The sequence below is a fragment of the Staurois parvus genome, unplaced genomic scaffold (genome assembly GCF_062004578.1).
Source record: "Staurois parvus isolate SC_StPar_1 unplaced genomic scaffold, SC_StPar_1.0 ptg000389l, whole genome shotgun sequence".
In the NCBI taxonomy this organism is placed as follows: domain Eukaryota; kingdom Metazoa; phylum Chordata; class Amphibia; order Anura; family Ranidae; genus Staurois; species Staurois parvus.
In genome coordinates this window covers 5,588,166-5,613,996 of record NW_028318185.1, presented here as the reverse complement: position 1 = coordinate 5,613,996, position 25,831 = coordinate 5,588,166, and the positions used below count along the sequence as shown (strand labels likewise).

Sequence of the window (25,831 nt, the reverse complement as noted above, 5' to 3'; positions counted from 1 at the left end):
TGGCACTGATAGGCAACACTGAGTGGCAGCACTGATAGGCACTGATGGGTGACATTGAAAGGCATCTCAGATGGGCACTGATATGTGGCACTGATGGGCACTGGCACGTGGCACTGATGGGCACTGGCACGTGGCACTGATGGGCACTGGCACGTGGCACTTCTGGGGCCACACTGATCACCAGGGCACACTGATCATCAGTGCCCTGATGATCAGTGTACATGTCTCCTCGGCGGAAAGCCGATTACCGGCTCTCCTCTCCTCTGTCAGCGTGACAGCTCGAGAGGAGAGAAATGCCGATAACCAGCATTTCCGTGTTTACATGTGATCAGCTGTGATTGGACACAGCTGATCACATGACCGAGCTGACATCTTCGGCTCTTTCCGTGATCTACTGTGTCCGAGGGACACAGCGCACCGGCGATCGGTGCGCATGGGCAGCGAGAATGGTAGGACGTCATATCAGAACGAGAGAACCACCTTGCGCCCGTCATTGTACTTTAGGGAGGGCGGAAGGTGGTTAAACAGTGAAGATTTTCTGAGTTAACAGTAAACATTTAGAAGCATTAAATTTGCCAAAGCAATATCCTGAAAAGCTTTTATTTTGCCTTTTGGATTTCACCTGTGCCTTTAGCTGCATAGCTGTGTATCTGCAGTGTGAGATCATATAAGGTACTGCTGCCTCTGACTGCTAGTCTCAGGAGATGAGGAGTCAGATTTGGTGATATCACTACTGTGCTGCTCACGTTCTCCTTGCTAGAGAGAAAGCCGTACCTGAGGACCTGCAGTGCAAGGATATCTCTGCTTATGTTTCATTCTTTGGATCTGTTCTTTATTCACCTGTTCTGCTGCTTCTTGAATATTCCCCTACCAGTCATCACCATTACATTAGACCGTGTAAAGTCAGAAAAGAATGGTGTGTGAGCCAACAAACATACACTACCGCCAATAAATTAAGTTGAAAAATATACTAATAATATATCCAGTCCCCTTCCAGATATAAAGTGCTTGAGTGAAGAAATGGCAAACCCTGCACTCTGGGATGGACTCTGTATGGATAGGACCACATAACAAATTTCTTGGGATATGCATGCCTTGCTGCCCTCAAATGACTGGGGAAGTCCAAATATACGTAGTAGAGAAAAACAGAGGGCATACCGGCCTAGTGCATTACCTTAAATATTTATTAAATAACAGTAGGTGTTGTACTCACAAAATGACAATACAGTCAGAGGCATATCAGCAACAGCTCCGTCCAATCCGCACTACGTGTCGGTCTGTAATGGGAACTCTGGACCTCCAACAGGCTGACGCGTTTCGAGGACTTGCCCCCAGATATTTTGGTCTGGGTACATTTTTCCAAAGGGGACCGCCTAGTTCCCCTTTTTTTTTTTTTTTAAGGGGCTCCACCTTAGCTAAGGACTCGGGGAGGGAAACACAAATGTTGTTGCTGTGCCTTTACTGTATAGCCTAGCCAGTCAGTGAGAGTCAGGACTGCACTGTTTGCCATTGGTGGTTTGCTTTGTTTCCTACTATTCTGCAGGTTCCAGTACGGCTGTCTTCCCTACATCGAAGAACAAGAAGGTTTGTTGTTGATTAAGGGCCTCCTTCTGGGAGGAGGTGCTTTGTCTTTAATGCAAAATTAATGCTGTTTTTGTATGTACATTTCTGTTGCTCTGTTCATGTTTTCCTGCTGCTAGACTAGTTAGCCTCAGTCAGGGTGTAAATAAATTTTCATGTAAATTTGTACATATACAGAACTTTTTTTTTTGTCTAATATTTATTTGTAAATATGCTAATATTCTTTTTCACCATCCAAGTTTGTACCCTTTTCCCCCTCCCAGGTTTGTTTGTATAGGATGCCCTGCTCTTGGGCTCAGGAGCCTTTTTTGTTCTTTTGCCCCCAGCCACTGAGGCCATTTTAGTGGGGGGGGGGGGTGAATGTAGCACCCTCTTAGTTTAGTTAGAGGGAGTTAGACTCCAATGGTTAGACAGAGGCTGAGCAGCAGCCCAGTTGTAATAGCCAGAGGGATCAAATTGTGGTCAAGCTGAGCGGCTCTGCAGGTCAGTCCGTCTGTAATTTCCCCTCTTTCTAGGAATTTTGGAGGAAAGCCTTAGAGGCAGTGGGTGGATCCGAGGATCCGCTGGCTGCACTTTTGAGGGGTCCTAGCCAATTCCCAACAAGAGGTTGGCAATGGACTGGACACCATTAAAAAGTGTTGGAGCCTGCTCAGTAGGGGAGTGTGGAGTGTGCAGGGAGTCGGGTGGAAAAAGGAGAGAGGAAGGTGTGAGGCTGTGAGCAGAAGGCACCATGTGAGGTTTCTTTGTATGGATGGATTACATGGGTTGTTACTGACGTGGTGAAATGTCATGTCAATAGCACCTTAAGAAATATATTTACTGTGAAAAATGGTGATGTGTTTAATACTTATATCACCCTGTGTGTGTGTGTGTGTATATATATATATATATGTATATATGTGTGTGTGTGTGTATATATATATATATATATATATATATATATATATATATATATATATATATTAGTGAAGGAAATAAGTATTTGATCCCCTGCTGATGTTGAATGTTTGCCCACTCGCAAAGAAATGATCGGTCTAAAAATCGAATGTTCGGTGTATTGTAACACTGAGAGACAGAATAGCAAAAATGCAAAAGAAATGCATCTCTAACGAATTATGCACTGATTTGCATGTTCATGAGGGAAATAAGTATTTGATCCCCTATCAATCAGCAGGATTTCTGGCTACCAAGTGTCTTTCATACAGGTAACAAGCTGAGATTAGAAGCAGTCTCTTAAAGGGAGTGCTGCTAATCTAATTTTGTTACCTGTATAAAAGACACCTGTCCACAGGCGCAATCAATCAGATTCCAAACTATCCACCATGGCAAAGACCAAACAGCTGTCCAAGGATGTCAGGGACAAGATTGTAGACCTACACAAGGCTGGATTGGGCCACCAAACTATCGCCAAGCAGCTTGGTGAGAAGGTGAGAACAATTGGTGCAATCATTCGCAAATGGAAGAAACACAAAACATCTGTCAGTCTCCCTAGGTCTGGTGCACCATGCAAGATCTCACCTCGTGGAGTGTCAATGATCATGAGAACAGTGAGGAATCATCCTAGTACTACACATGAGGATCTTGTCAATGATCTCCAGGCAGCTGGGACCACAGTCACCAAGAAAACAATTGGTAACACACTACGCCGACAAGGATTGAAATCCTGCAGTGCCCGCAAGGTCCCTCTGCTCAAGAAAGCACATGTCCAGGCCCGTCTGAAGTTTGCCACTGAACATCTGAATGATGCAGAGGAGGACTGGTGGGAAGTGTTGTGGTCAGATGAGACCAAAATCGAGCTCTTTGGCATCAACTCAACTCGCCATGTTTGGAGGAGGAGGAATGCTGCCTATGACCCCAAGAACACCATCCCAACTGTCAAACATGGTGGTGGAAACATTCTGCTTTGGGGGTGTTTTTCTGCTAAGGGGACAGGACAACTGCATCACATGAAAGGGACGATGGACTGGGCAATGTACCGTCAAATCTTGGGTGAGAATCTTCTTCCCTCAGCCAGAGCATTGAAAATGCGTCGTGGATGGGTGTTCCAGCATGACAATGACCCAAAACACACGGCCAAGGCAACAAAGGAGTGGCTCAAGAAGAAGCACATTAAGATTCTGGAGTGGCCTAGCCAGTCTCCAGACCTTAATCCGATTGAAAATTTGTGGAGGGAGCTGAAAGTTTGAGTTGTCAAACATCAGCCACCAAACCTTAATGACTTGGAGAGGATCTGCCAAGAGGAGTGGGCCAAAATCCCTCCTGTGATGTGTGCAAACCTGGTGGCCAACTACAGGAAACATCTGACCTCTGTGATTACCAACAAGGGATTATCCACCAAGTCATGTTTTGTGAAGGGGATCAAATACTTATTTCCTTCATGAACATGCAAATCAATGCATAATTTTTATAGTCCTGCAAGGCAATCTGCACTCTCCAGAGTCGGTAATCAATCCTTGAGCTTTGTTTTGTTGTTTTATTAAGGGATGCCCAAGGGTACCGATAACTGAGGACAAACTTCCTTGAACGATTTACAAGCTTCTCTTCTGCAGCACAGTCTCTGATAGGGAGCTAGCCAGTGCCTCCACAATGTACCACCCCAGACCCTAAATGTAATTTTTCTCTTCACCCAGCAAACTAGAAGTTTTCCAGAGCAGGGGATCCTGCTCCTGTCCCTTTCAATGGATGAACAGTCACAAGCAGGTTGCAAATCAGAGTGCTCCTTCCCCTAATCTCCAAGGGGGTGCAGGTGTACTCACTCAGATCCTCTTTTACCTCTTTTGGGTTGGCTTCTGCTACCAGGATTATCAGCTGGGCTGCACCTTCCCTGCCATACAGGTGGTCCTCCCTCAGGGGGCCAGTGAGTTCCAAGCTTTCTCCCATTCCAGCTTCAGGCCTGCAGATAGGCCCCATCCGACTGTGCCTACTTGCAGCCTCCTGCTCACAGCTTCACATCTTCCTCCTTCCACCCAAACTCTCCCACACTCCCCTACTGAGTAGGCTCCAACATTTTTTAAGAGTGTCCAGCCCCTTTCCAACCTCTTGTTGGGGATTGGTTAGGACCCCTGTCTGGATTGGCACGGACACCTGGGCTGCTGCTCAGCCCCTGTCTAACCATTGGAGTCTAGCTCCCCCTAGGTAAGTAAGGAGGGTGCTACATTTACATATATCCATGTGGTGTTCTTCTCAAAACAAAGTGCACTAAAAATGAATTGAAAATTAAAACTGCATACAAATGGTTAAAAAAAAATAGTTAAAATGGAGAAAAACAGCTTGGAGGGAGGGACTGTTTCACTTGGAGTAAAGCTTTGTAATCAAAAGTATTAGTTCACTGAGTAGTTGATGCTTGGAATAAACATCCAGCAGAGGTAGTGAGACAACCAACAGTAAATGGCTTCAAACATGCTTGGGTCATACATAGATCTATATTCAGACAAAGATAATGTAATAAAAAATTGGGCAGGCTCGATGGACAAGTCTTTCTGCCATCACGTTTCTATGGCAATACCTGAGTTTTTGGTCATTCAGCCTGCCATACATAGTGGATGATGAATATCCATTGCAGCTATTGTATTTTGACAGCGGTCCCAGCAGGCTCCTTTGACAAAAGTTGCTCAAATGATCTTTAGAAACTGACATTTTGACCCTCCAGGTTTTTGTTGTTTTTTTGTTTTTTTTTCAAATACGCTGAGCGCAATAAAATCAAAGTTTCCCAGTAAAATATTTGCTGAAATTCTTACCCCTGCACTTGTTTTTTTCCGAATTTCAATTCAGCTGGCTTCTGCTCTTTCAGTACTGCTTCCCTGAACTTCTAGCCTTCACAGGAAAGACTTAAAGGAGAAGTATAGCCAAAGCTCATGTGGATTACAGAAGTGCAGTTCATTCTGTATTTCCGTGACCCGTTTTCAGCCGACAGTGGGCTACAGCCTGCTGTTGGCTGAGGTGACAGAGCCAGTCCAGGCTGGGGAAATATGACCATATGGTTAGGATTCACCCAGGAGCCTGGACCAGCACCTAGCTCAGTCTCTCAGGGAGCCGCTGAGTTCCTGAGCCCGCCGCTTCCACCCCCTTCATAGCCCAGCACTCCAAACAGACTGGGGAAAAGGAACGGTTTGGGAGCTCACGAAGGCAAGAGGCATAAAAACACCATAAGAAACAATTTAATGAAAAATAGATTACAGGGCCATTACATAGTGGATGTGTATGGGTCATTTTTGAGCAATGATACCTTTTTAGTGTCACTAAACTCACTGTTTAGGAGTCAGTCTGTTGCTTTGGAGAAGGAAGGAGCAGTGGAGTGCCTTGCTACATTGGCTATGGCGCTGTGTGTTTCTATTGGTGCACACAGTGTAGGGAGACACAGATCTAATCTCTGCATAGAAGGGTTGTGTTAGGGATCCGGGTATGACCAGAAATGTGTGGACTGACACAGGGAAACACAGACTTCAGGTATAGTGTGAATAAGACAATTTATTAAGACTAAACAAAACATAGATGCAGTACAAGACTAAACAACAACACAGTGCAAACAAACCAACCCAAACCTCCAACAGATAACAATAGAAACAATACTAAGCGTAGTTGGGCAGGCCGGGTCGGTAGCAAACAGGTAGGCAGGGCACAAGGAGCAGTCAGAAGAGTAGTCAGGAATAGCCGAGGTCAGGACAGGCGGAGTTCATGCAGAGTCAGGGATCAAAGCAGAATCTGGATCAGGCAGGAAGCAGACAGGATGCAGGTACAAGGGCCCATGGGAAACATACACCAAGGCCCTGATCACAGGCCTGGCCATTCCTTAAATACTGCAAAATGAAATAAAAACAAGAAGCGCACCAGCCTTGCGCATTACCTCAATAACCAAAGTTTATTACTTGTAAAAAACATACTCACAAACAGCGAATAAAATCAGGCATGCAAGTCCTCTCAGGGACTTGAAGACAACATGAGTCCCATCAGGGGAATGGATGTTCAGCACAGCTGACGCGTTTCGAAGGGGGTCCCTTCTTCCTCAGAGCTGACTGAACCATGAGTGCTCCCTCCTATATATACACATACCTCTGGACTAAAACTAGGCCCTCCCTACCCGGGTTGGGCAGTCTCAGGATAGTAGGAGGGGCCAGAATCTCATAAACTAACCATCAATATTTGTAGTGCCATTAGAGAGAGATAACATACAATTTATAAAATGTATAAAATACATAAAAAACATATATAAAAAACATATAAAAAATATACAATATATATAAATAGAAAAAAAAAAAAAAAAAAAAAAAAACCCACATTTTGCATACGCCACTTAGTGTGCATCCAATCCCTCAATTTGACTGTGACACCAGAGGAGATAATGATCATCAACAATTATGAATAACTATCATGTTTCGTGTTACATTAGTGATACATTAGTGAGCAGTGTGTCCCATGGACACTTCATCCGGAGGACTTGTCATAACGCTGGATGAAAATATAGCGATCAATGTTACAATAATCATAGATTCTCCATAGTGGCACAACCACATGTATATAAATGTCAAAACATATATAGGCAAATGTACTGCTAATTCAGGTTTGATGATTCTCAGCCTGAGCGGTTTGACCACCTCATTGGATTGGTCTGAAGGTACATATAACAGTAAGCCGGCCAGAGGGGAATTCCCTGACAGGTTCTTTCCCTCAAGGAGAGCCTCATCAGAGGTTGGGGGCGGGTGAGCATGTCGGGCTTCTGATTCAGTAGAGCGGGGTTAGCGCACGCGTACAAGTGGCCGTCAGATGCGCGTGAAGGGGGCGTACGTGACCGCGCAGACGGACTTCTCTTCTCATACTGCGCATGCGCATGTTGGTTCACGCATGCGCAGTTATGAACTTGGAGTATTAGCGTGCGTTCCATACACAGGCTAAACCAGGAAGCAATGAGGGAAGTTAATGTCCTCCCTCTGCAGCTGACCACAAAGCACCATGGATCCAAGAACATTTGATCTAATCCCCTTCATCAACGGATCGGGGAACGCGTGCAGCTGTCTGGTGAGATATATATATATATATATACATATATATATATGAGAAATACATAGCATCGGGTTGAAGGTCGGGGTGTGGATGTGTATTTATATATATATATATATACAAGTCTGTGGGTTTACAAATGTGTATACATGTGGATTCAAGAGTTCTGATTTAATCCTCTTCATGCCATGAAACGCATGCAGTTGTCTGGTAGTAGAAAATACACACAAAAAACACACAGCTCTGGGTTAAAGGTCTGAGCGTGGGTGGATTTGCCTATATATGTTTTGACATTTGACATTTATATACATGTGGTTGTGCCACTATGGAGAATCTATGATTATTGTAACATTGATCGCTATATTTTCATCCAGCGTTATGACAAGTCCTCCGGATGAAGTGTCCATGGGACACACTGCTCACTAATGTATCACTAATGTAACACGAAACATGATAGTTATTCATAATTGTTGATGATCATTATCTCCTCTGGTGTCACAGTCAAATTGAGGGATTGGATGCACACTAAGTGGCGTATGCAAAATGTGGGGTTTGTTTTTTTTTTTTTTTTTTTATTTATATATATTGTATATTTTTTATATGTTTTTTATATATGTTTTTTATGTATTTTATACATTTTATAAATTGTATGTTATCTCTCTCTAATGGCACTACAAATATTGATGGTTAGTTTATGAGATTCTGGCCCCTCCTACTATCCTGAGACTGCCCAACCCGGGTAGGGAGGGCCTAGTTTTAGTCCAGAGGTATGTGTATATATAGGAGGGAGCACTCATGGTTCAGTCAGCTCTGAGGAAGAAGGGACCCCCTTCGAAACGCGTCAGCTGTGCTGAACATCCATTCCCCTGATGGGACTCATGTTGTCTTCAAGTCCCTGAGAGGACTTGCATGCCTGATTTTATTCGCTGTTTGTGAGTATGTTTTTTACAAGTAATAAACTTTGGTTATTGAGGTAATGCGCAAGGCTGGTGCGCTTCTTGTTTTTATTTCATTTTGCAGTGCTGATTGGGCTTCCCCAGCCTTGGTTTGGAGCTGCACAGCCCTTTATGCAGTGGTGATCGTTTTCCCTAGGCCTGGTTCCATCTGGTGCCACCTGTCTGAGTCCTGGAGCGCAGGAGAATTCTTTTTCGATTTTCCATTCCTTAAATACACCAGTTGTAATCAGCTTCAGGTGATGGCTCATTGCAGGAGTGAGCCTCTGGTTGCTGAGAGCACCCTCTGGCCAGCCCTGGTACTGCAGCCCATAAGGCAGGAGAGTCCCACCACCACTGGCAAGTCCATTCCTGACAGGTTGTCCCCAGGGGCGGACTGACCATTTGGAAACTCGGGCACTGCTGGAGGGCCCGGGGTCGGTAGGGGGCCCCATGAGATGCCCCTGGTACCTTTTTTATAGGCTTTTTTGAGTTTGGGCAAGGACACAGGGGCCCCATGATCCCCTATTGCCTGGGGGCCCCATGAGTTGTCAGTCCGCCCCTGGTTGTCCCATAGCATTCTGCAAGAGAAAGGAGCCTCTGGTGTGTTGGCAGCTCATCCCTTTGAATGACCTGCCATAGCACAGCATGGCATAACCCACTGGAGCAGAGAGGTGAGAATGGGCCCTTAGCGGCAATGGAAAATGGAGCTTCGTCATATTGGTTAGGCTCACCCCACAGTGGTATGCTGGGAAAAAAAAAAATCCCCATACTTAAACTGCGTCGCTGTTCAGCATCACTCATTCCTGCTTCAGTAATGAAACCCACACAAAGCCTGTACAAGTGTTTTCATGTGTTCAATGGCAACACGCTATTCATGTCTCAGCACTGCTCCATTATGTTCCCCCAGCGCTAGAAAATGTAATTAATTTTTTTAATAAATAGCAGTTTGTGGGGGGAGGGAAGGAGGATTCGTAATTAGTTGTTTTTTTTTATATTTGTTCGCTTTGGGTGCAGTTCTCTGTTATACCGTGACATTTCGTAGGTGTTTTATATTCCCGTTCTTTTCATGATTGGGTTGTTGCAATTATGTCTGCGTTGAATCTAAACATAATGATTTCTTATGCTTGGTATTAGAATTATAATAGAGGTTTGATTTCTTTAGTATCTTAACAAAAGCACTTTAAATTATAAAAGACGGTGTTCTTTTCTGTGTCTCCTAGGCGGTATCAAGTGCCCGGTGTGTAGTTTTGTGTACAGCACAAAATGGGAGTTCAACAGACATCTGAAGAGCAAGCATGGACTGAAAGTGGTGGAAAATGGCAAAGAATCAGGATGGGAGGTCAGGATGATGTATGGACTGTTGAGAGAAATCTGTATAGAAATAATAGAACATTGCTTTGTTAAAAAAAAATGTTATATATATAAATATTGAGATAGATATAGATGTGTGTGTATATGTGTAGATAGATAGATAGATATACTGATCCAAGAAACTAAAGGAACACTTTGAAAACACACCAGATCTCAATGGAGAAAAATATTATGCTGGATCTCTATACTGTTCTGGACTGGGTAATGTGTTGGAACGTAAAGATGCCCCATCATTTGATTTTCGGGGTGTCCTTGAATTCAGTCCTCTGTAGGTTGATCATTTTCATTTCCATCAAAGTGAAAAAATGATGCAGCAGGCGAGTCCATTTTGCTTAAATTTCGTTGCAGCAACTCAGAATGGTCCTCAGTAGTTTGTATGGCCCCCACGTGTTGTATGCATGCCTGACAACGTCGGGGGAGGCTCCTAATGAGACCACGGATGGTGTCCTGGGGGATTTCCTCCCAGATCTGGACCAGGGCATCACTGAGCTCCTGGACAGTCTGAGGTGTAACCTGGCGGCTTCGGATGGACCAAAACATGACATGCCAGAGGGGTTCTATTGGATTTAGGTCAGGCGAGTGTGGGGGCCATTCAATGGTATCAATTCCTTCATCCTCCAGGAACGGCCTGCATACTCTCGGCACATGAGGCCGGGCATTGTCATGTAGCAGGAGGAACCCAGAACCCACTGCACCAACGAAGGGTCTGCCAATGGGTCCAAGGATTTCATCCCAATACCTAATGGCAGTCAGGGTGCCATTGTCTACCCTGTAGAGGACGGTGCGTCCCTCCATGGATATGCCTCCCCAGACCATCACTGACCCACCACCAAAACAGTCATTCTGAACCATTTTACAGGCAGCAGAACATTCTCCATGGCTTCTCCAGACTCTTTCACGTCTGTCACATGTGCTCAGGGTAAACCTACATTCACTATATCAGGTCTTCCAGGACCCTACATTCACTATATCTGGACTCCCCGGACCCTGCATTCACTATATCTGGTCTCCCTGGACCCTGCATTCACTATATCTGGTCTCCCCGGACCCTGCATTCACTATATCTGGTCTCCCCGGACCCTGCATTCACTATCTCTGGTCTCCCCAGATCCTGCATTTACTATATCTGGTCTCCCCGGACCCTGCATTCACTATATCTGGTCTCCCCGGACCCTGCATTCACTATATCTGGTCTCCCCGGACCCTGCATTCACTATATCTGGTCTCCCCGGACCCTGCATTCACTATATCCGGTCTCCCCGGACCCTGCATTCACTATATCCGCTCCCCCCGGACCCTGCATTCACTATATCCGGTCCCCCCGGACCCTGCATTCACTATATCCGCTCCCCCCGGACCCTGCATTCACTATATCCGCTCCCCCCGGACCCTGCATTCACTATATCCGGTCTCCCTGGACCCTGCATTCACTATATCCGGTCTCCCCGGACCCTGCATTCACTATATCCGGTCTCCCCGGACCCTGCATTCACTATATCCGGTCTCCCCGGACCCTGCATTCACTATATCCGGTCTCCCCGGACCCTGCATTCACTATATCCGGTCTCCCCGGACCCTGCATTCACTATATCCGGTCTCCCCGGACCCTGCATTCACTATATCCGGTCTCCCCGGACCCTGCATTCACTATATCCGGTCTCCCCGGACCCTGCATTCACTATATCCGGTCTCCCCGGACCCTGCATTCACTATATCCGGTCTCCCCGGACCCTGCATTCACTATATCCGGTCTCCCCGGACCCTGCATTCACTATATCCGCTCTCCCCGGACCCTGCATTCACTATATCCGCTCTCCCCGGACCCTGCATTCACTATATCCGCTCTCCCCGGACCCTGCATTCACTATATCCGCTCTCCCCGGACCCTGCATTCACTATATCTGGTCTCCCCGGACCCTGCATTCACTATATCCGGTCTCCTCAGACCCTGCATTCACTATATCTGGACTCCCCGGACCCTGCATTCACTATATCTAGTCTCCCCGGACCCTGCATTCACTATATCTGGACTCCCCGGACCCTGCATTCACTATATCTGGACTCCCCGGACCCTGCATTCACTATATCTGGACTCCCCGGACCCTGCATTCACTATATCCGCTCTCCCTGGACCCTGCATTCACTATGTCCGGTCTCCCCGGACCCTGCATTCACTAAATCTGGTCTCCCCGGATCCTGCATTCACTATATCTGGTCTCCCCGGACCCTGCATTCACTATATCTGGTCTCCCTGCACTCACTAGATCTGGTCTCCCACAGTACACAGAACATGGACATGCAATTATTTTAGCAAATATAAGGTTCTAAATACTTTTCCTCCTCAGCAGTATAGAGCAATCTTGTGACTTCTATCAGTGTCCAACAGCGCACATGTTAAAGCTTGTAGTGGGAGTTTTCAGTTTGCTCTAGGAGGATGCAGAACCCCTGACCTCTGTCTAAACTGCAAGATCTCGCAGCATTGTCATACTGGGTGTGCATGAGATGAGGCACATACCATCACATATGTATCTCTTTAAAGTACACTCATTTGCTGGGGGGAAAAAAGTTCTTGTGAAATCCCAGGGAAAAAGGTGTGTGTGTTTTCTTTTAATTTAAAAAAAAAACATCATACTGTGCATGACATGCGAATCATCTCACACATGCACTGTATGACAGAATAGTGACGTAAATTTTCAAAAGGGGGCCCAGGGAGCGCAGAAGCAGACCAAAAACTCTTAAAAATGAAGAATGGACATAGGTAAGTATGCTTGTTCATCTCCCCCACTGTGCATATTATTGTCAGTTTTATAGAGGAGGTAGGGGAAGAGGAAGGGATCCTCTTTTGAGCAGACAGGGCTGCTATGTTTTGTGGCAGAGCTGTGTAGATTTCAGGACTGGATGGGCAGAAATACAAATATATTGATAGGTAAAACGGCTCCCATATGCATTTCATTGGTCTGTTCAACTGTTTGCCTGGAGTTCAACTTATATGCTTGTTCACATCGCTATGATCTCTGAAGAGTGATCAGTGTCAGCTCTTCAGAGACCATATGACAGGCAGTAGGAGACCTGTCGCTGCCTCACCACCTGCTTTGACCCCTTAATCCCCACATTGCATGCGGTTGCAGGGCACTTGCAGAGCAGTCCCATTCCCTTGATCGGGTCACGTTCCATGGGCGCTGTGCCTGCCAAAAGCAAAAGGGGGGTACAATTTCTGCCACAAAGCAAGGAATCATGGCTGCAGCATGTGTCCACCTTCAGCCACTGTTCCTGCTGCTAAAGGGGATAGTGGTTGAGGGCGGTAAAAGCTGACTCGCGGGCCTGGGGTCAGTAGAGGGCCCCATGAGATGTCCCTGGTACCTTTTTCATAGGCTTTTTTGAGTTTGGGCAAGGACACAAGGGCCCCATGATCCTCTATTGCCCGGGGGCCCCATGAGTTGTCAGTCCGCCCCTGGCTTCAACATAAACAGAGCAATGTTTTCACTGGCCGGTATCCGTTCAGCTTGGGCATGCTTGGTAGGGAGGCCCCAACTTCACCTGGAAGCCAATGCTATGGCACACTGTCACCTTCCACCCCCTTTACCCCATGTTGCCCCCCAATGTCCGTCTTTTTGTGGTAACAGAGCAGAAGAGGTTCAATTCTCAGACATCGCATCTAGAAAAAAATCCTATCAAATGAGTTCTTCTTTGTATACCGGTGAAATTGCTTCATAAAAACAGATTCTGTTGAATATTTTTCACCTTTTTTTAATTTTTTTTTGTAATTTTTTTTTTTTTTAATTACTTAATTTTTTTAACCACTTCCAATCCGGACACTTTTACCCCCTTCCTGCCCAGGCCAATTTTCAGCTTTCAGCACTATCACACTTTGAATGGCAATTGCGCGGTCATGCAACCCTGTACCCAAATTAATTTTTTTGCATTTTTGTTAAACCGATAAAGCTTTATTTTGGTGGTATTTACTCACCACTGGGATTTTTATTTTTTTTGCTATGTAAATGAAAAGTTTAAAAATTTTGAAAAAAAGTGTTTTTCTTATAAAATTTTTCAAATAAATATTTCATCATAAAACGTGGCCAAAATTTATTCCATTATCTTTTTAGTAAAAAAGAAATAACCCAAATTAGTTTATAACCAAAATTATAATTCATAAACATTTTTTTTACATTTTTATTTTTTTATATTTTTTATGTTTTTTTTTGGGGGGGGTTTTTTTTTTACATACTGTCACCCTAGCAGTACAGTGTCACCATGGTGGGGGGATGATGAAGGTTTTTTTTTTTTACACTGATTGCTTTTACACCCATAAAGGATGTAAAAGCAATAATTTCTCTTTCTCTCTGTCTGCATTATTGCAGCCATTGAGAACTACTGTGTGAGCTGTGATTGGTCACAGCTTGTCACATGGTACAAGGCTGTTGTGAATAGCCTTGTACCATGTGATCTCTGTGATCATTCACAGATTTCACACGTAGTAAGCAATGATGTCACAAGTGACATCTTGCTTACTACTCTGTATGTGATCACTGATTGGCCAATCAGTGATCACATGATCGGGACCTCGCAGAGAGGTCCTGTCCGACGATCAGTGTTCCACTGTCTGGAGGACACAGCGGGCACCGGATCGCGGTGCTGCACGCTCCCAGGGGGCGGGGAAGCCATTTATAAATGGCCACCCGACCCTGCACTGCCACCGTTTGGCCGTTTATATACAACGGTCGGACGGGAAGTGGTTAAAGAAGTTGGCAGCACCGAGTGCAGAAGTTGCTTGCAGCAGCTTATTGAGGTAGGAGATGTGTCGGAGCGGATTTGAGTCAGTTCCATTTTAATTGTTCTTCCATTTGGCCGTAGAAGAGGCCAGGGCCCGGCAGCCAGGGGGCCCGTAATGTGATGTGAAGAGAGCTTCAGGTTCTGGCACCACAACTGGGCGCTGTAAGGTTGGTGATGAATGTGCAGCCTGTCAGGGGGTTGTCAGATAAGCGGCAGATCTGTGCTACTAGGCAGCATCTGTTTACAGTGATTAATGTGCAGACAATGCATGGAGTAAATGGCACATCAACAGCACTTTGTGTCTAACGGCTAATGGATTGCCTTTCCTCCACGATGGGGTGTAATGTCACTGGACTGTCACTACCCCAGCACAATTCTTGTCTCGGAGACCTGTTAGCAAGGGCGCTTTCTTCAAAGCTGGACTTCAGGCGAACCGCAGTTAAAATACATATAAAGGATTTGTATTTCTGCCCATCCACTGCTGATATTTACACAGCTTAGCCCTGACTGGCAGGACAGCAGATCTGACTTTCTCTTTGCAGCAGTTATATTCTGTGCATCTAGGGCTCATTCACCTCTGGGATAGGGACTGCCACCCCTCTGAAAAGTGATCCGCACTCTGTTCACTTTTCAGAGGTGTGAGGAGGGGAATGTTACCTCCTCACTACCTGATTTAACCCGAGTTGCCAAACTGCTGCACTGTAATCATGTGCATTGATCGCAGTTGCAGATTGGCCAATCAGTGATCACATGAATCGGGACCTCACACAGAGGTCCCGTACAGCGATCCCAGGGAGCGCGCACAGGCAGTGAATGCGAAGGCCGTTTATAAACTGCCACCCGCTCCTGCACTGCTCCCGTCCGGCCCATGTACATAAACGGCTGGTTCAAAGGCTCGGTTCATACTGCTGTGATCTCAAAGGCGTGCGACTTTGCGTGTGAAATGATCTCTAGAGCTCCCAACCAGCCTATGTAAATAGTAAGAATCAATCTGAGCCTATGTGTCTCTGCTAGACCACGTGCCCTAATGTGTTTCGTCCTGCCTACCGTGACTTACTTATAGGCACCCTATGACTAAGCCCCGGTGGGTGGGGTGACGTGTCAGTGGGGCGTGAAATAGTGGAGACATGTAGGATGACGCCACTCCTTACCTTTTTACACATGCTGGTCGTGAGCGGCTGCGCTCCTTTAAACACATTCATTTGCTCTTTGGATTGGTACCAGGACATGCAGGCACCCTGTCTTCTGAGATCCAGGGATACACTTCTGTGACTTTTGTGATTTAACATTGCAGTCTATAGCACTCAAATCACACCGAAGTCACAGAAATGTAATGCAAGAACCTTTTTTTGTTTTTTTGTTGTAACTTTAGTCACAATGATTAAGATGAGACCCATTGAAATGAATGTGCTTTGACTTGTCATGTGACTTTGTCGCAAGTCGCACGGTGAGTTGCAGCAGTGTGAACTGGCGCTAAAGGGGTTAGAGTTGTAATGTTGCTAATGGAATCTGCCAGTTGACCCAGCAAGCCTTTGTTTTTGAAGTTGACTTTTAAGTGAGCAAACCTCTCTAGCTGGATGCTCCTTAATCTGCGTTTCTTGCCTGCATGATGTTTATGAAGCCTTCTTTGTGTTTATAATGTGCGACATTCAGCAGCTGGTGGATGTGACCGAGGAGATCTCTACGCAGTTCCTTCATATCGCTGAAGCCGAAGCAGATGCTCAGGGAACGCAGACAGCTGTTGCCGCTCTCCAGGATTTGAGATACACCTCGGAAACCAGTAAGTGGAGCATGAAGTTCATCCTTCCCGGGCCCTCACATGAATAATTAAAGAGTGAGGAAGTAAATATCGGCTCTTGTGTATTAGAACGTCGGACTGTTTGTTCCACTAGCACCTAGTGCGTGTTAAAGACCAGCGCCAGTTTAAAGTTCACCGTTTTTGTTCACCTGTGAGATGTTTGCTCTGCTCATCTAGTCACGCTTCTTCACTTTGCCATGTCCTCCTGACCCTATCCTCTTCTACTGGCCATGGGTCATCGGCAGTGGTGTATTTAGGCTTTGTGCTGCCCTAGGCAACACTAAAATTGCCCCCCCCCCCCTGCAGAAAGAGCTTGACATTGACCAAAAACACCCCTGCCCTCCACCCGAGCCTTCCACTACCACTGCCTCCATACACCAGCTACCATCACCCATGGTGAGAGAAAAACACTCCGCTTCACAGCTCCAGACATCCCCAGGAATGAGAAACCACAGCATCCCTTGGAACCCACCAGGTCCCCATGCTGTGTATGTCCCTTTTTCCGTCCTTTCTTCCAAGGGGCAGTGCTGCCCCCCCTGAAAAATGCCGCCCTAGGCAAATGCCTTGTTTCCTACAAGTGAAAGTGTTTTTACAAAATCATCCTATAAACTAAATTGTGTAACATAATCTCTACACCCTCCATCTACTATTCATTTTAAACAAAAAAATAAAAATATATTTATAAAGTCCACTACAAAATAAAGTCCACTGAAATTTCCAGAAAAAAATCCAAACAATTTTTCCAACGGTGTCCAAAAAATGATATCCACCTCAAAAAAAGAAAATTCATATAGTGCATTACCTTTTATAAATAAAATAAAAGTTATTTTAAAAACCATCACACAATTAATATAGTGAATATTCGTGAAAAAATGGTGAAAAACGTGAATCAGTGAAAAACAAGTGTATAACACACTCATCAGTGTCACATCAAAACCAAAGCAAAATGCCTTGTTTGCCTTGTGGTAAATACACCCCTGGTCATCAGTATCCAGAGGAGTCCCTGCGTGTGCTGATAGTTGCTGCTCATGCACAGTGGATTTGGGTTAAGAAAATACATTTGGTGGCAAATTTTCCGTGCATTTTTGGTTTGTTTTTGTGCAGATAGCTTTCAGTGTGGTATCCAAACACAGCATTTTGGGTAAGGCTGGCCAAACTTTAAAATTTTTTTTCATGTAGCCTCATCGGCTGAACAAGAGAAATCGATTCTCTAAACCACATGGATGAGAGGAATCTCCACTGCCAACTATTGTATTCCAACAGCTAGCACCCACAGCTGGCAGAATACCTGAAGAGTTACTACCTCTAATTGGATGCAACCACTGTGTGTAGAAATGACCGCTGGAGCTCCCGACCAGCCTATGTAAATAGTAAGAAGCAATCTCAGCTTATGTGTTTCTGCTAAACCACGTGCCCTAATGTGTTTCGCCCTGCCTACCGTGGCTTACTTGTAGGCACCCTATGACTAAGCCCCGGTGGGTGGGGTGAAATATGTCAGTGGGGCTTGAACTAGTGGAGACATGTAGGATGAGGCCACTCTTTACCTTTTTACACGGGCTGATCAGGAGCTGCGGCCCAGATATTCCTTTGTATGAACATTAGTAATAGGCTGTGCAGGGTTTCAGTCTATTGCAGGAAAGTGGGGAAGAGAGAAACTAGCTAATAGTGTTAGGGGGCAAGACAGTGCTCTGATCTGGAACACTTTACCTCCCACCCCTGTATATACCATATGGACCAGAGCAATGTTTTCTTTATTGTACATCAAGGGACACAGAGCAGACTATTCATAAGTATGTGGGTTATATGCCACCTATAGGTGAATGGACACTGGCTGACCAATCAGAGAGGAAATCCTCCCCTATATAACCCTCCTACACTGGAAGTACTTCAGTTTTTTTGCCAGTGTCTGTAAGGTGGATGGTCACTGAAGTGTTGCATGTGCTCTTGGAGCATACCTGAAGGTCCATGTGCTCTTGGAGCATACCTGAAGGTCCATGTGCTCTTGGAGCATACCTGAAGGTCCATGTGCTCTTGGAGCATACCTGAAGGTCCATGTGCTCTTGGAGCATTCCTGAAGGTCCATGTGCTCTTGGAGCATACCTGAAGGTCCATGTGCTCTTGGAGCATACCTGAAGGTCCATAACGGTTTCATTGGAGACTCAGGGACTTTAATCAGATCCATTCGTAAACCTGTTAGCCAATATGGATGGTACCTGAACCTCGCTGGATGAGGAGAAGAATCCTCGAGGTTTTATCTGTATTGGAGCCTTATGGCGCTGGATCCTGCATAACAGAACCCTGTGCAGTATAATACTGACCAAGGTGCTTTCCGGCGGGGGGCTGTACAGGTCCAAGGCAGTGGCCCCACATTATAGGGACGGGGTCCTTGGAGATTTGCATGACAAAGCCTGCTGTGAAGGTTGGACTCCTGTTATGATTCAGAGTCCTGCAGCAGAAATGGTAAGTGTGGATCTACTGATTCCCAGGTTCTACAACAGGTTAGACAGGTTGTACCCATATCCAGAGTCCCACTAGCAACTGGTAATAGGAGTAGATGCACTGGTAACACCTTAGTTACCAGTTCCCCCTAATATATGTGCTCCCCCGATTCAACTAATGCTGTGTCTTTTGTGCAGGGTCCGGGAGGAGGTAACACTAATAATAGTGGTAGCCGGGCCTAGCCCAGGAAGGCTTGATACACCGACATAGCGTATCTGGCAGGGGGCACTCCTTGCACACTACAGTCCGTCTTGGGTCCAATATTGTATCCTGTATATCATTGCTAGGCTTGGCTTTTTAAGCCCAATTCTTGTAATATTGGGGGGTCTTGGGTCCTGTTTTTTTTTTTTTGAGTGTTAGAAAGCCAGCATCAGGTCGCTTCCATTACAGGACCTGGAAATCTTACTTGCCTGGTGGGAGGCCAGGAGGTGGCACGTGTGGAAATGGGTGATTGTAAGGTTTCTTACTTTTCCGGTCAGGAGGGGAAATTAAATTTACCTTGATTACCATTTAAGGTGAGATTTCGTCTATCGAATTTTTTTCACACAGTCCTTTGTTCTCACTCCTTGATTGTAACTTTGTGCAGAGTGTGACATGGACGGTCCAGTTTGTCAGGCCGTCCTTGTGACTTTGGCTGTCCTTGCAGAGTCTGCCATCCTGCCACTTCGGCAGGAAGAGTATCAAAGCTGACGGCCCTTTCATGTAAGGATCTGTTCTTGGCATAATGATAGGGTGATGTTGAATCCTCATCCATCTTCCTGCCTAGAATGATTTTTTGGTTTTCACCTTAATCAGGACAGTGTCTTGCCTTTATTTTTTGTTCCTAGTCCACAGTTGGCAGAGGAAAGAGCATTGCATACTCTGGATTTAGAAATCCCGAAAGGACAGGCGGCATCCAGGTCAACAATTTTTTCATTGGATCCGCCAGTTAATCACTCAAGCCTATGGTTTGAAGGTTAAAATCCCACCCTTTTGGGTTCAAGCACACTCTACCAGGATTGTGGGGGCGTCTTGGGCTATCCGCCATCAGGCGTTAGTTGCTTAGGTTTGCAAGACTGCTACATGGCCTTCAGTCCCATACATTCACAAGGTTCTACCAGGTGGATGTCAGAGCCATGATGGATTCTGCTTACAAATGGCTCAGTAGGTACTGAGGGATTATTGCCGGTGGCTATCATGGTGTTACCCTCCCCTGAAAATGTATTTATTGCTTTAGGACATCCCACATAGTCATGAATATGTGTCCCGTGATGTATGATAAAGAAAATTAGATTTTTTTTTTCTACTTACCTGTAAAATCCATTTCTTGGAGTACATCATGGGACACTGAGGTCCCTCCCCTCTTTGTGAATTTTCATTGCCTGCTACAAAAACTGAAGTAATTCCTGTGTCGGAGGGGTTATATAGGGGAGGACTTCCACTGTGATTGGTTGGCCATTCATCTATAGGTGACATATAACCCACATAGTCATGAATAGCCTGCTCTGTGTCCCCTGATGTACTCCAAGAAATAGATTTTACAGGTAAGAATGTAGAAAAAATCCAATTATTTCTGCTATGGACCTGTTTATTGGGCATTAACTTTGTTATTACTTAAAGGGTAACTCCACCTTTGTAAAGAAAAAAATATAGCAAATAAAAAAGAAAAAAATAACACGCATGTGTTATAATTTTTTTTTTTTTATTTGCTATACTGCTCCACAAGCCATATTGTAATTTATTGTTATTAAAAATTACCTCAACCTTTCAATATTCAGCCACTGTAACCTGGAGGTGTTCTGGACACAATTGGTATACAGAACTACCCCGGAAATGTAATTTTTCTGCTCGTGTGATTGGTTCACTAATTTTTCCAAAAGTCTGCACTAAAATATAAGTAAAATTTATAAATTTACATTACGGGGAGATACTCACAAAGGGTCCATTACTGCTAAAGGGATGCGACACTGCAACTTTCACTGAAAATGCATCAGCTGATGACACTCATATTCAGGACTCATTATTCCAAGGACATAGCTGAATATACAGCTTTTTCTTAAAAAGAGAATCAGGTAGGAATCTGCTACAAAATCAGTTAAAATCCTTGCTTTGTACATAGATCGCCTACTGGGGATTTTTATTTATTTTTGTTTTTTTTTGACCAGTTAGTCTTTAAAAAAATAGTGCCTACTATAGCTAAAAAGTGTACAATTGTTCTATAATTTGATTAAAAAAAAATAATAATAATGAACAAAACAAATAAAAAAGACCATTAAAATGATGCAGGAAGAAGGGAAATAAGGAGCTCAGGAGAAATTAAATGGAAAAAAAACTTTTTTTTTGTTCAGTTACTTTTGCTGACATCATCTGCAGATCAAAAAGTGTATTTCTTTGATCTGCAGATGAATTAAGCAGAGTAGATACAAAAGTAACAATTTTACTTTGTATATTTCTATTTTGTGCCTGAACAATGTTGTAGGAGTTTGGGGGAACTATAGAGGACTGGAAGCTCTGCAACAGGTGTGGTGTTTTAAAACCTTTACTCTAGATCAGTGATCTCAAAACTGTGGCCCTTTGCTAGCATTTATCCAGCCCTTGGGTCACTATACCAACCAATGATAGAAGTTCCTCCCACTGACACCAGTGACGGGGCACTAGTCCTCCCTTGACACCAATAACAGGGTGCTATTTCTCCCATTGACACAAACTATGGTGCAATATTCCTCCAAATGATACCATTGATGGGGCACTATTCCTCCAAATGGTACCATTGATGGGTCACTATGCCTCTAAATGGTACCTTTTGATGGGTCACTATTCCTCTAAATGGTACCTTTTGATGTGGCACTATTCCTCCAAATGGTACCATTGATGGGTCACTATTCCTCTAAATGGTACCTTTTGATGGGTCACTATTCCTCTAAATGGTACCTTTGATGGGTCACTATTCCTCTAAATGGTATCTTTGATGGGGCGCTATTCCTTCAAATGGTACCATTGATGGGTCACTATTCCTCTAAATGGTACCTTTTGATGGGGCGCTATTCCTTCAAATGGTACCATTGATGGGGCGCTATTCCTCTAAATGGTACCTTTGATGGGGCGCTATTCCTTCAAATGGTACCATTGATGGGGCACTATTCCTCCAAATGGTACCATTAATGGGCATCCTCCTCCCTTAAGCCATGTTTATTCTCACTGATGCTAGGCCCAGATATTTTCTATTCATACAGGCCACAATCCAGCCCTCTAAAGCCTGAAGGACAGTAAACTGGCCCTTTGCTTGAAAAGTTTGGAGACTCCTGCTCTAGGTTACAGGAAAGCTCTAAAGCAGGTGTAGGCAACTTTTGGCACTCCATTTGTGGTGAAATTACAGATCCCGTCGTGCCAGAGTCTTGCAGTGTCTCCTGGGATTTGTAGTTTCACCACGACTAAAGTGTCAAGGTTGCCTACCCCTGCTCTGGTCAAAATATTATATTCAATAAACACTTCTGAGAAAGAATGTACTTAGCTTTTCTTATAATATTGCCCGTTCACTGCCCACTGTCATAGTTTTCATGTGTTTTGCCCCTTTAAATGGTGCACACTGATGAAGGAGATTTGCAAAACAGAATTTTATGTTTATGCCATAAGGTGAGCTTAAGCCTAATTTCTGAACATTATTTGTTTTCACATCTGAAAATTGCTGTGCAGAAGACTAGCTTTGTTTTTCTGGAATACTGCAGATGGTCTCACAGATGGCGGCTTTAGAGGAAGCATACACAACGTCGATGAGAGAGAGAGAGGAAAAAAAACGTTTATAAAGCCACTTGGTACACAGTCCTTTCGGTTAATGAAAAAAAAAAAAGTTGTGTTCATTTCCTATTCATTAATTATGTATTTTAATACACTGGAAAGGGCAAAGAGCGCATTAGCAAACTTTATTACTTTGGCTGCAGTTAACTTGTACCTATTGATTTTTCGATAAGGTGAGAAGCTCGACCCCACCGCTATGAACATACTCCAACAAATCATCGAGTTGGGCACGGAGTCCCATGACGCTGTCGCCTCCGTAGTTGCCATGGCGCCGGGAACTGTGACAGTTGTTGAGCAGGTAATTCCCTTGTTTTCACTTTAATGGGATTGTAGCAGACAATGCAGCATTGATGTTTTAAGGGAAGCAACAATGTTTTTTCCACTATTAGACGTGTTGAATTTTTTTTGTGATGTCTACCTGAAATGGCTTTCACTTCCCTGCTTGGTGTTCCATACTCTCCTGCTTCTCTCTACTAATAATGAACACACTATACAGTACATGTTTGTGGTTAGATGACCATCACATATGCTATATGGCCAAAAGTATGTGAACACCCCTTCCAAATGACTGAGTTTAGGTGTTTCCAGTGAAGGATACCTTACCTGGACAAGTGAAGGGATGAACGCTGCTCAACCAACCAAGGAGTCCAATGTTGAGGACTGGCCTCTGTGACCAATCTCCACTGTTGGGCGGGGCGAAATGTATCAAAGGGCATGGCCAGAACAGCAGCTGAGGCCATTCCTCAACATTGGTCTCCTGGGGTCGGTTGAGCAGCGTTCATCCCTTCACTTGTATTGGCTGACACTGGAATCGCTTAAACTCATGCTCCCCTCTTCTTACGTGCTGGTAGGGTGATCCTTTTTCTTTCCATCCATAGCTTGGAGCGGTGCCATAAGGCAGTGTTTCTCAACCTTTTTTTCAGTCAAGGCACCCTTTAAAATTATGGACAGTCCCGAGGCAGACTCTAGACTGCCCACAATTTTAAAAGGGCACTACATTCTAAAATGTGAGAAACTATTCTAATTGTTTTATATAACGCAGCAACATCCACACATGGAGGACACCCAACATTGGAGGTGATTTATTCTTCCCAAGCAAATACACTTTTGCACACTGGTACTGTGTACCCATACAGTGTTTCTCTTTTCCTTCAGTATTTCTCCATCAGTGAGCTAATGTGATCTCAGCACTGATGTAGAGGGGCAGGGGAGGGTCAAACTAGGATGCTGTGCAGGCAGCTGACATCCTCATCAACTGATGTCATTGGTTGTCAGGATGCCGGTGGCTAGTAGGTCATAATGTGCACAATGAAAACCTGTGGCTTTGTGTATCTAAAAGGCAGGCTTGTTCCACCTGCTGGCTCGTATACAAGTTTTTGGCAATTTCTAGAAATTTTACCAAGGCACTTTTGAAGAAACTTCAAGGCACCCCATTGTGCCTGGGCACCCTGGTTGAGAAAGGTAGCCATAAGGTATACTTTTCACTATATATCTTACCTGAAAACACCTAACCTCAAACCAACCTTCCAACCATGTGGTAACAGTTTGGGGAAGGTTCCTTTCTGTTCCATTATGACTGCCCGTGTACAAAGCCAGCTCAGTAAAGACATTGTTTAGTGTGGAGGAACTTGAATGGCATGCACAAAGCCCTGATCTCAACCCTACTGACCACCTATGGGATAAAAACCTAACCTCAAACCAACCTTCCAACCACGTGGTAACAGTTTGGGGAAGGTTCCTTTCTGTTCCATTATGACTGTGCCCGGTTACAAAGCCAGCTCAGTAAAGACATGGATTTAGTGTGGAGGAACTTGACAGGCCTACACAAAGCCCTGATCTCAACCCTACTGACCACCTATGGGATACATTGAAGTGGTGATGGTGAGCCAGGTTTTCTCATTCACAGTCAGTACCTGGCCTCTGTTTTATCACGGTTATGGGATAGTTTACGGTTTTGGATTTTTTTGAGATGCGCAAAGAGAGTTCACACAAACACTTGTAGGTAAAATCATTCTATATGTAACAATTAAATAGAAAAAAATAACAAATGTAATCATATTGGAAAATGTAACAAGGATACGTGGCTATAGATGCCTTTCCCCAAGGACTCACCCGTTTCTGGCTTGGCAAAGATGATCAAACCAGGTGCGTGCATGAAGCAGCCCTGGGACTGGACTAACTATTACATGGTTTGGCTGTATATACAGGGGTAATGGGCAGTAGTAACCAGTCATAACCCTTGTAAAAAATCATATTACCTTTGAAGGAGGATAGCACACATTCCTTGGTCAGTTGGTCAGTTCATAATGGCATTCCTAGAGTATGAAGTCATCTAAAAACCATTCTTATGTGGCCCCTTAACCAGGTTTTGGAGGACGACTTCTACATTAGCCACAATCAAGGGAAAAGTAATTTCTCCATCAACATAATACATGTTCTTTTGCTTCAATTGACCGAATAGCCCACAGATAGTCTCCAAAATCTTGTGGAAAGCCTTCTCAGAAGAGTGAAGGCTGTTATAGCGACGAACAATTCCATATTAACAGAAATACAGAGATTAAAACCCAGTAAGAGTCCAAGAGAATTGTAATTGTAGGTAAAATAGTCTACTAAACCCATCCGTTGCATTTCAGGGGCAACACCACTCTCTCCAGCAACCTGGTCATAATGATGAACAATTCTATCTAGATATGCGTATGACTATACCACAAAATCTAGAACATCACATCACAAACTTGTCACGTGAAATTCAGTTGTCTCGATTAAATTAACCACTTGCCCTCCAGAGGATTTCCCCCTTCCTGACCAGGCTATTTTTTGCAATATGGAGTTGCAATACTTTAACTGATAATTGCGCAGTCATGCAACACTGCACCCAAATAAAATTTATGTCCTTTTTTTCCCACAAACTTTCTTTCGGTGGTATTTAATCACCTCTGCAGTTTTTACTTTTTGCACTATAAACAAAGACTGACAATTTTGGGGAAAAAAAAGAATATTTTTTATTTTCTGCTATAAAACATATTCAATAAACAAAATTTTAAAAATCAAATTTCTTCATAAAACCAAAATGTATTCTACTACATATTTTTGTAAAAAAAAATCCCAA

The 25,831-nt window shown here is 44.4% G+C and overlaps 1 protein-coding gene across 2 annotated transcripts in view; it reads left to right on the top strand.

The window, feature by feature from the left end:
- The window catches only part of ZFAT (zinc finger and AT-hook domain containing), a 397,998-nt gene that overhangs the window by 346,275 nt on the left and 25,892 nt on the right, over positions 1 to 25,831 (top strand). The window contains exons 14-16 of one of the 2 annotated variants that reach the window (XM_089685952.1): positions 9,731 to 9,849; positions 16,308 to 16,431; positions 22,896 to 23,020. In XM_089685952.1, the coding sequence (XP_089542078.1) occupies positions 9,731 to 9,849; positions 16,308 to 16,431; positions 22,896 to 23,020 (368 nt within the window). Of the gene's footprint in view, positions 1 to 9,730; positions 9,850 to 16,304; positions 16,432 to 22,895; positions 23,021 to 25,831 lie in introns of both variants that reach the window. The other variant, XM_089685951.1, reaches the window with a different exon arrangement.